At 40.3% G+C, this 11,806-nt stretch overlaps 1 protein-coding gene across 1 annotated transcript in view; it reads right to left on the bottom strand.

The window, feature by feature from the left end:
• Positions 1-5,994: 5,994 nt before the first annotated feature.
• The window catches only part of fkbp9 (FKBP prolyl isomerase 9), an 11,055-nt gene continuing 5,243 nt past the window's right edge, over positions 5,995-11,806 (bottom strand). Inside the window, exons 5-10 of the mRNA XM_080045564.1 lie at positions 11,759-11,806; positions 9,758-9,903; positions 9,410-9,599; positions 7,969-8,114; positions 7,416-7,579; positions 5,995-7,284 (exon numbers count right to left, since the gene is read on the bottom strand). The exon at positions 11,759-11,806 is cut by the window's right edge and continues 142 nt beyond it. Of these exons, the coding sequence (XP_079901690.1) occupies positions 7,108-7,284; positions 7,416-7,579; positions 7,969-8,114; positions 9,410-9,599; positions 9,758-9,903; positions 11,759-11,806 (871 nt within the window). The 3' untranslated portion in view covers positions 5,995-7,107. The remainder of the gene's footprint in view (positions 7,285-7,415; positions 7,580-7,968; positions 8,115-9,409; positions 9,600-9,757; positions 9,904-11,758) is intronic.

The following is an 11,806-nucleotide window of genomic DNA, read 5'->3' on the forward strand; positions in this document are numbered from 1 at the left end:
TGTGCACCATCAAACTCTGAGGTGTCCCTGTCTTAGACCCAAAGGAACCTGGATACATCAGCTGGCCTTAAACCTGCTACATAACTGCAACCCACTCCTGCACAATAATTATCTTAAACATCAGGAGGATATGTCCCTTCTTAAGCCAGGAGGCAGTGCAGGTTCAATATACCAAAGTCCTCCAACACTACACCCTTCCTCGCCCCCTGCAACAGTGGCTGCATGAATCCAATTCAAAACACTCAAGCGTCAAACAAATAGAAAAGAGAAGAAAGCTTACCAGTACGCTGGTACTTAGCTAAAAGCAAAATACAAAAAAAAATATATATATATATTAATTGGACATAAATATTTGAATACCAGATTTTTCATTGTGCAGTTAATACAAAAATAAAATGTAGGCTACATTAAAGTAAGGGTAAGAAAAATAAGCATTACCCGGCCGGAAGACATCTTGTATTTTCTGTTGGAAAAGAAAGGGAGAATACATGCAGACATGATTTATCAATGCAGAGGAAAATGTAGAAACAGGAATATGGGGACTGTCTCATGATACAGGATTACAGTGAACTGGAGAACAGCACTGACCGAATCAAACAGAGAAGTTTACTTTTCACTTCAATTGTCCAGGGCTACCAGCTTAAACTCAGAACCCAGCTCACTTCTAATGCTGTTCATGAGTCAGATACACACTTTCACGTAGCTATCAATGCACAATTTGCCATCAGATGCATAGCAATTCAATCTGATAAAAAGGGTCCAGGGCTTGACTAAAGCTTCTGAAACTCCAGTCTCCATTAACACGAGCATTTAAAGTTAAATGGTGAAGTTATGGGCCCTTTTATATGCAATCACCAGTTCAAGAGTTCACAAAAGGGAAAGTACTTCATGGCCAAAATCTGTTTTCATTTTGTGAACGGATCAATGTTGTGCCACTTCAAGATACTTTGGAATTAAAGTGTAGATGAAAGTTTATGCCTACCAGTACATGTTCCTCTGAAGACATATGTTTCTTTAGAGAAGAATAGCATTGTCCAAATTTGATATGGCAGACCTAAATGAAGAAAAGAAAGCGAGAACAAAAAGGGTTCATCAGCAACACCTTAATAGAATAGGATATGAAACATTTGTGTATAGTAGTCAAGATTTGAGGAGAATGTGTGTGTATATATATATATATACAGTCATATGAAAAAGTTTGGGAACCCCTCTCAGCCGGCATTATAATTGACTCTGCTTTCACAAAAAAAAGATAAAAGTGGTATGTCTTTAATTTACCAGGAACAGCTAAGTACTGGGATGTTTTCCAAACAAAGATTTTTTGAAAAGCAGTATTTGGTTGTGTGAAATAAAATAAAATGTGAAAAACTGGCTGTGCAAAAATATGGGTACCCTTGTGGTTTTGTTGATTTTAATGCCTGTAACAGCATGTAAAACTGATGACTTTAAACACAAAGTTGGTTGGATTATGTTGTTAAGCCTTGAACCTCATAGAAATGTCTGTTTAATCATGAGAAAATGTATTTTAGGTGCCTAAATGCAAGTTGCACTTCTCTTTGACTCTCTGCTGAAGTGAGACAGAATGGGACCATCAAAACTGCTCCCAAAAGATCTTAAAAACAAAGATTATTCATTATCATGGTTTAGGGGAAGGCTACAAGAAGCTTTCCCAAAGGTTTCAATTGTCAATTTCTACTGTAAGGAACGTTGTCAGGGAATGGAAGGACACAGGCACAGTTGCAGTTAAACCCAGGTCTAGCAGACCAAGAAAAGTACAAGAGCGGCATATGCGGCGGATTGTGAGAATGGTTGCACACAACCCAAAGATCACCTCCAAAGACCTGCAAGAACATCTGGCTGCAGATTGTGTATCTGTACATGGTTCAACAAATCAGTGCAATGTTGCCGGCTGAGAGGGGTTCCCAAACTTTTTCATATGACTGTATATATATATATATATATATATACACACACACACAACCACCCCAATGTTGTGATCATTTCCTAATCCTTTTCAACATGTATTCAATAAATAATAGTACAAATACATTATATGTTTTGTTTAAACTGATACATTTTTTGCTTTTTGTAAATATACACAAATGTACAATTTGAAAATTGCAACACGTTTCAAAAAAAGTTGGGACACTGAGTAAGCATTTGGGAACTGAAGACATCCATTGTTGACATTTTGTAAGCAAAATGATCTCCCATTCTTGCCTGAAATAAAACTTTAACATTCTGGGGCCTCCATTGTGATACTTTGTGCTTCATAATGCATCACATTTTTTCAATGGGAGACAGGTATTGACTAAGCTGGCTCCGCCCGCCTACCTACTTCCGCTCAAATTTCAGTTTCCCTTCTGTACAAATGAAATTAAGTACGATGGTCTGGTTGGACCAGGCTAGGTATTGACAGCAGACAGGCCAGTCTAGTACACACACTCTGTTCCTACGAAGCCAAACTGTATAAAAACGTGCAGAATGTGGCTCGGTATTGTCTTGCTTAAATAAGAATGGATGTCCCCGAGATTGACATTGTCTGGATGGCAGCATGTTCCACTTTGCGTCCGTCCATCTCAGATGAACCCCGGCCCAGAGAAATCTTCTGCATTTGTGGATGTTGTTGATATATGTCTTTCACTTTGCATGGTAGAGTCTTATCTTGAATTTGTGGATGTAGCGACAAACTGTGTTTACCGACAATATCCTTTATAAAATCATGCAATTTTTCAATGACCTGAGGTCATGGGCATTACAGTTTAATTTAGGACCTTGCCCCTTATGTGAAGAGATTTCTGTGTTTTTTTTCTAAATATTTAGTTTTCATTATGGATTATAGATGGTGTTTACAGGAATGTTGTTTTTAAACTATTGGCATATTTTATATTACGAAACAGCGTGTAAGTGTACTGACCGGCCCAAGACCGACTCGTTTAACCGGCACGGTGAAAGCACGGAGCCCCCTCCTCCCCTTGGGTCGAGCCAGGTTTAAATAGTAATTTACAGATATGGAAATAATTGTTTTGTAATATATATTATTAATAACTAAATTATTTGTCATTATTTTTTGTTTATATTTTTTTAAATATACTTTGAATTGAACAAATTAACATATATTAATTCAAAATAATTGAAACAGCAAAATCAATTGAGCGGCTTATTACCAGTTTTGTTGTTGTGACAAATATGTTACATCAGGATTCCCATGACTATTTTAAGGCTAAAGTCCCGATCATAGATAGTAGTAGCCCGATGTGACGTATGGGAAGTCACATCCTGTCACTACTCCCACACCAGGATGTTGAATATATTTCACTTAGGGACTTAATGAGTAAAAGACAATAATGAAGCTGTTCAGGGAAGATCATAGGACAATCTTAAAGTGTGTCAGGTGGGTGTCACCATTGGTTCTTATGGGCTAAAACAATAGCTTGATCAGATGAAAGAGCATGTCACCGTTGTTATACTGTCTTTTACTGCTTAACAACACAGATCCACATCCCCACCCCCTGCAGCAGTGGTCACACTTCAAGAGCGGCCCATGGAGACAAGATGGAGATTTGAAACTTACTTGCTGTGCAAAGTAAACTGAACAGTACCAATAGAATAAACTATTCAATAACCAAAACCATATAACACACACATTAAAATCTGTTCTCACAATGTGCATGTGCTCAAAAGAATAAAACATTTGAACTGTCCATTAAAGTTAAAGAACTGCAGCAGATTTGTCTTTAATTGAGAAGCTGCTGTAAGAGTCCTATGAATCTATCCCACATGCTTTCCTGCACGTACACTCCCTGACCTTACTGTAAGGCAGTCCTGCATCCTGTCACGTTGCATGAGAGAGAAAGACTTTTCCAGTTATCTCCAACAGTAGATTTGACATTATTTCTTAGTTAAACAATAAACATTACAATGTCTTAAAATGGTAGACACTACAACATGTGACAAGAATGGTACAAGATTGACCAAATTCTACAGTTTGTTTCAAAGTCTTTATACACACACACACTGGCCTGCTTGCATGCTCGTGTGCTTAGAGTTTCACTGCACACAGATGTGCTCCTTTTTCTGCTAGCAAGTTTCCCCCTTGTACAATGTGGGTCAAAAGTTCACATAAAGCAGATGTATGCATGTAATGAACTTCATGTTTTTTTCTATCAACAACTTCCTCATCTTCAGAGGATAATGTGAGTATACTTTTCGTTTCGTGGCCCTCTGCTGTTCCACTATATCATTCTTTCCTATCACTGAAGTCTCCTCTTTCTTCAACGCTGAACAACAGCGCTGCTGCAGTAGAAAATAGGCGTGTACTTTGATGTGAAAGGCAAAAACTGCAGTCTGACTGGCTGTTGCATTTATTTCTGCTGTGTGATGGGCTTTTATGTAGATTCATATTGTTAATGCCCAAAGTTCATTTTCGTTATTGTCCTACCACAACTGGTTCCACTTCTTCTCCACATGGTTTCTCCTGTCCTTTCCTTCCCCCTTCTCAATAATTTCCCCTTCTTGGCTGGTTTACACACTTTTCATCTTTTAATGTCTGCCCTTAATCTATGTCCTCCACCTTTATTTTCTTCACTTTATCTTGTATTCCTTTCTTCTCTGCATTCTTTCATCAAAGGATTCTGGGAAGGAGTGTTTTGTGTTACTTCCATGATCCCTTGAGACATCAGGTCAGGTTGACCCAGACAAAGTGACATGACCTGATAGACAAGTGCCAAAGAACAATAGGCCCACCACCAACAGTCAGCAATCTCTCCCTTGTTGCCTCTAATGGTTCTAAAATAGGATATTGGTTTGCATACAAGTAAGATAAAATTCATAATACAAAATCTGTTCCAATGATGTGTACCCGATAGTGGGGTCGGGGTCGGCTAAATGTTTTGAACCGTCCCTGATATGAAGTACATTTTGGGTATACATGTCTCTGCTCTGCAATAAAGTAGGCCTAGTAGTCTTCTAACCATAGCCATTAACCATTGCCACCGTCCCCGTATGTTTTCTACAACATTCAACAGAAGCTGTTGAAGCTGTTATTTTCAGGGTCACTTGGAAGACAGCTTCAGGGTGGGGAACATGTGATTTCACACTCCTAAACTCCTGACCTTAAGAATACCAATCTCTCCACAGCCTTTTGGCAATGAGGCAATGAGATAGGCATATGTAGATGATGATAGTGGATGGAAGGTAAAATGTATTGAGTCGCACACAGGACGCGGAAGCACTGCGTACATTGCACGTTATAGCGTTTTATCTCAACGCTCAACTGTGCACAAACTCACAGACCGTTATGGCAGTCTCGTGCGTGTCATTTAATTTCCCATCCGTTTTCAAACATTGTCTGAATTATTTAATAGGCTTACTCTAATATTCTCGGTTGTTACAGTCGACAATAATTAAAGCACGGCACCGGTAGACAAACATACAGTCACTCACCATGCAGCCTATGCCGTTGTTTTCCATTGTGTGAAGTTACTGCCGTCGATAACACAGTTGCGTTGTCATTTGCAAAAACTAATAGGGCTGCAGAAAAAGATAAAAACAACTTTGATTCGTAGCCGTCGGCATTAAGCTTACGTCCGCATGAAAATTAATCCGTGAAAAGTGGATCAAGAGGAGAAAACACCTCCTGTTAAAGCAATTGGTGCTCAAACTGAGCAGTCTGCGCCCGCTCTAGCAATGGACACACTTCTCCCTCCCCCGTTTCAGACTGACAGGAGGCATGACAGACACAAGCAAGTGGGTGGGATGTTGCAATCATCATGATTATGGAAAGCCAACAAGTCTAAAGGTTTCTGGTATATTTTCGGATGCTTTGGACTTTAGTGGCATATCTGAATCGGCAAAGGGTCTTCTAATGATTTCAACATGGTTTGGCTATTCAGTTATTAGACTGTCAGGCAGAGCATGCGCAGTAGGACTGGCTCACTGTAGTGAAGCATAGCAATCAAACATAGTCACCCGTACAAAGTCAAGACAGCTGTATGTAGGTCAGGTTTTTAATCAAACTAAACTTTGTGTTGACATTGTCATCATTGAGCCTCAGTATTCTCGTGAATAAAAAATTTAAACAAAACAATAACTTCACACACTCTTTGCTTTCCTTCACACATAAAAACCCATGCATGCACGCACGCTTACACCCACACCCACACCCACACACCCCCCCACGCACACACACACACACACACACACACACACACACACACACACACACACACACAATGCTTAAATGCATGACAGTTTGACATTTGGATGAAGACACTCACAAGTGAGGGCTATTCTCGTTGACCAAATGAAAGAAGACTGGAAAGCCCTAACAACATTTGAATATTTTGGACCTTTCAGTGTTGTTTTAGATGAAAAAAACTCAAACAGTATCCCGACATGTAAAATAAAACAGAGGAAGGTGTCAGCTGGAAACAATGAAAATAAAATGTTATTCTAACTTAAAGCTTTCACTTAAAAATGATCACTTTCGGATTTCATCAACAAATGAGTGGTGACTATGGCAAAGAAATGTAACTTCCCTCCATCCCAGTATACTGCAGTGAGTGATGACCTACTTATATTCGTCCTGGAAGACGGTCAGATATTTCAGAGACCGTCAAGTGGACACCAAGTGAAAAGGAAGCTAAGTTTCATTCACAACCACAAGATGGTTATAAATAAGGAGTGCTGAAAGCGGACATCGTGGAGCAAGGCCTTGGTTTGTTCTACACAACACAGGAGTGCTTCTGTGCCCTTCAAAATAAATGTCACATAAAACAAGGCAACAACTTGATCGGAAAGGTGGTAACAAAATGAAATAAAAAGTCATTCATTGTCATCATAGCCGTCAAATGAGGTGTTTTCTTATTTAGCCCTCAAAATAATCCTTGTAACTAAATCCACCCTCTTACTACGCAGACTCATGTGGCTCTTAAAGGACAATACGCCCCTTAGACCATCAAGCTGGTCTTCAAAATAAAAAAACAAAATCTCTTCGCACATTTCTCACTCCACACTCCACCCCATCTTTTTCTATTCTACCACCCACCCCCCCTCCCTAATATCAAACCCTTCCGTCTTCACCCTGATATTGTACACTCCGCCCCGTCATAGCTCGTCATGGGCGGTTTCGTCTGCTTTAAGTTTGAACTCTGCTTCCGTTATCGTTCCGTCTCCGTTGCGGTCCTGGTTGGAGAACATGTTTTCGATGATACGAAAGGGTTCGAATCCAGGAGCCAGGCGGCCCTTGCCCTCGCTCACCTGTTGCGTGATGTAGTCAGTAAACTATAGAAACAAAGGAGGCATCAAGGGGGTTAAATTCTAGGATTCACTGGCCCAAGCAAAAAGGTCAGACATTTTTCAGATCTATACTTAATCTTTAAAAAAATCACATTAAACAGCAGGTTGTTGCCTACCTCAGAGGCTTCCACCAGCTTGTTCTTGTCTTTGTCCATCTCGGCGAAGAGGTCAGGTGTTACATCATCATTCCAGATGAACATGTAGCCTTCGGGAAGTCCTTCCTCCATTTCTACCAGCTCAATGTCAAACACCAGCACAGCACTCCCAGGAACTTCCTCAGCTGCACACACAAAGATATATTTGCATTAGCATTTGAAGAGGTTAGCTGATGAGGTAGACCTCAGAGTATACTGTATGTGTTGAGCACACTCCTCATTAACACACCCAGGAGTTTGTCCTTAAAAACTGTGTATATTACAAATAAGTGTGTGTGTGTGTGTGTGTGTGCGTGTGTGTGTGTGTGTGTGTGCGTGTGTGTGTGTGTGTGTGTGTGTGTGTGTGTGTGTGTGTGTGTGTGTGTGTGTGTGTGTGTGTGTGTGTGTGTGTGTGTGTGTGTGTGTGTGTGTGTGTGTGTGTGTGTGTGTGTGTGTGTGTGTGTGTGTGTGTGTGTGTGTGTGTGTGTGTGTGTGTGTGTGTGTGTGTGTGTGTGTGTGTGCGTCAGTGACTTACGGACTCCTCTCTCCCCATAGCCGAGGTGGGGAGGAATAACTAGTTTCCTTTTCTCTCCCACGCACATCTCCATCATTCCGTCCTCCATCCCTGGGACTACCTGGTTGGCTCCCAGAACGATGTTGTATGTCTTACCATAGTTATACCTTAATAAAAAGACATAAGAAATAACAATATGTTAGGTACTCATCCATAAGCAAGCCTTTTTAGTTCAGTGTCCAATTGCCTTCATTCAAACCGGTGTATTCACCCTGTCAGCTGCTCAGGTCGTGACTCTCATGTTTGACCTTAGGATATTAAAGCATGTCTGTTTTCACCATAGAGGCACCCTAATAGCACATGAACACCTCACTTATTTTTTATCTGAAGGGACCACCTAAGGTCAAATCTGAGGGACATTTGAGAAGCTCAGGTGTCCCTCTCAGGGACCTATGCTAAATATTTTCCCAAGGAGAGCATGAGCTCTAGAGCACATACAGAACTTTAGGGGCACAGTGAAAATGTATCAGACATCAGACATGTTTTTTTTTGTCAAGTGTTAAGAGTTATTATTCGGAGACCGTACATGCTCCTAATTTATTTTTCCACAGTTCACGCACATCTATTTTTAGTCACAAATGTGAGTGAAATGCGAGTGACCTGCTCACACCGTGGAGCACTGCCAACCCTGCCTAACACTCACCCCAATGTAGATGGGATGTCAGCAGGCCAAGTTTGGCCCCACGTTTGTTCACACAGAGTTGGTGCGCTTTTTTCTTTTTTCACCCCTGCCCCTTAGTGTCTGTTTTAATGACTTTGTCTGGCTTTTATCAAGGTCAAGTCAAGGGCAACACAATTAGCAAGCTTAAATAGAGCATCAGCTGAGGAATGTGCATAGAAAGACGAAACAGAACCCAATTAGATCTCATAAAACCTCTTTTCTCATCCTGTGCAGGACTGTGTAGAGAAAATTAACCTTTAGAGATGCCCGCTCATGTTACACATATTACACATAATAGCTTTAAATCAGCAGGCCCTAGATTGAGTGAAAAATCACTGAGAGAGTTTGAATCCCCAGACAGTCTTATTACGGCTGTCTGTCAACAGAAGAAGAAGTGACACTTTCAGGGAACTCTGACTGACCTTTAAGCACATACAAACACAGAACAGAGAAAGGATGCAGATGGAGAAGTACATCATTACATAACAAGATGTACAACTGTCACAATTGACAGTTGAACGCTGCGCCTTGAATACCAGATTAATCTAGCTTAATAGGGGCCCCCACTCCTTGGTGGTTGCATACAACAGTAAAACAGCTCACGTAAACGCTGCTCGTACCAGTGCACATCATGTGTTTGTCCTGTGCAGGCTATGCATGACTGTTCCTCTGCCTTATTCCCAAGCATGCTATTCACACACGTCCCTCTTGCATTTTCTAACACTTTAAAAGTGAACTCACGTTGAGTCTATGGATGTGCCGTCCATCAGAGTGGCATTGTAGTGATACTTGACAAAGTCTCCCTTCTTGGTTTTCTTATCGCACTCTTCTGGCAGGTAAGTGACAATGATCTCAGTGTTGTCTGATGGGTTGTGAAAGTCGATGATTTGAATGTCAAACACCAGCACAGCTGAGCCGGGAATCTTAGAGCCTGAGAGATACATAGTAAGAGTGAAGAGGAAAAAAAGAAAGAATTTAATATCAAAAATCTGCGGACAAAGTAGTCCTCTAGTCCAAGGCTAGAGAACATTTCAAGCATTACCCCAAACTCTCTCTCACACACACACCCACCCACACACACACACGCACCTGTGCCCTCCTCTCCATAGCCAAGATGTGGGGGGATGGTGATGGTGCGTTTCTCTCCGACACAGACTCCAATCAAACCCTCGTCCATGCCTGCAATCACGTAACCTTTACCCACATAGGTGTCATAGGTGCGATTACGAGAGTAACTGTAGAGCAGATAAAATTGACAAAAGTTTTATCACACTTCCACATAGAAAAACTGTTTGTCATTTAATGTCATGTACAGGGGGCTTCAGGCAGCGCACAGAAGAACACCTGAGTCTGCTGCAGGGAAAGACTTAAGGGAAAATCCTCCCCCCCCCCCCCCCCAAAAAAAAACACTGTGTTTGAGTTTGCTACCAGCAGTTTGTTTTGGACGGTGCACTTGTGTTTTCTGTTTACACAAATGTGCAGCGTTTTATCACTTTGGAATACCAAGAATTGCACATTCCTGGTAGAAGTATACGAATGAGGCAACAGTTAATGTTTGTGGTAGGAAGTTAACATAGGGGGGTCCGTGAGATGTTGACTGTCAGAGAATATATTCTGTTTATTAACTGTATAACATTTTAATGCTTAAACATTCGTGTTACTTGCTGTAAGCTTTGTCCCAGTGAACTTAAAGGAATACTTCACCCATACAGAACCGGCGTTCTATCATTATAAAATCACTATTATAATATAATGAATGAGGTTTTTCTTCCCTCAGTCTTCCCTCAGTCTTCCCTTGGCCCAGCTGTCCTGTTAATCCTAACCCTACATTTTTCTTACTGTGATGTCACAGTAAGAAAAATGTAGGGTTAGACAGTGATACCATAAAACACTCTTTTTGCCTTTTCTCAGGCTAGGATGAACCAATTTAAATTTGTTTTGCACATTTATACTAAATAGGATCTCAGAGTTCAATACACCTTCATATTCCCACCGGTGAAGTAGGTCTTTAACACACTCGGGGGTTTTTACATGTCCATGTTCACATTTTCACATGAGAACATGGCTAGAAGATTCATGAGGAACAATTGGAGGAAAACTCCTTTAAACTCCCAATGTATTGCTTGATTTGACAAACTATGAATTATTACACCTGCATCCTGTAAAAGCATCTTCTGTGGTTACACACTCAAACCCGAAATGTAACGCACACACATTTGTGGAGATAAAAGCTATGATCCTTTGTACTATCTTCAGTTAATTTCTCTGTTGCACTGGTGTAACATGTGAATTGCTCATTCTTGCAAGACTTAACTTAAGTCTCTGCGGATGCTTTAAGAATCTGACTCGGTGACTCCTGACTCTTTGTGCTTTATTTTTGCATACGTTGTTATCAGTTTTTCTGAACTATCGAATTAGAAAATGTCCTTAACATTGACATCTATACAGAACATCTGTGGTGCAAAGGATTAAGCAATTCAGTAACTTCCGGAGGAGTAAATAATCCAAGCAGCTGTTTCAAAAAAGTTTCCTTTTCTTAAAAAAAAAAAATTCTGTCAGCTATGACCAGGAAGTAAACAAAGAAAACAAAAAACATATTTGCAGTACTGTTGTTTCTGCCAGTAATAGAAAGAATCAATGTATCACAGTCTAGCATCCTTAAAGTTGATTAAGTATATTGTACAATAAATACTGTTGTGGTTTCTTCTACAGCTGGCATTCAAAAATATATTAAGAATTATAAGGCAATTGAAGACCTTTATTTCTATATTCATATTTATAATTTTAGACTTTTAGCACATAAAGTCCCTGTCGACTAGTGAGTGAACTTTGTTGAGAGTACCAGCACAGGCAGAAATAAGTTTCACAACCATTCTGAGACTGCAGTGTTATTTAAACATGAAATATCCACAAGGGGTTTTTAAGTTTAATTTCATCTTTCCACTTTACTTTTTTAGTGCATAGGGTGATGCTACCACCCTGAGGCCACTTGGGGAACAACACACATTAAACCTGAAATTCTATACAAAATCCAAATATTTACTACTAAGAGCCTGGTTAATATGATGAATATTAAACATCAACACATACCTGGAGTCAAAAAATGTTCCGTCCAGGAGGCTGCCGTTGTAGTGGTAG

This window comes from Ammodytes marinus (assembly GCF_949987685.1).
Source record: "Ammodytes marinus genome assembly, chromosome: 17".
Lineage (NCBI taxonomy): Eukaryota > Metazoa > Chordata > Actinopteri > Uranoscopiformes > Ammodytidae > Ammodytes > Ammodytes marinus.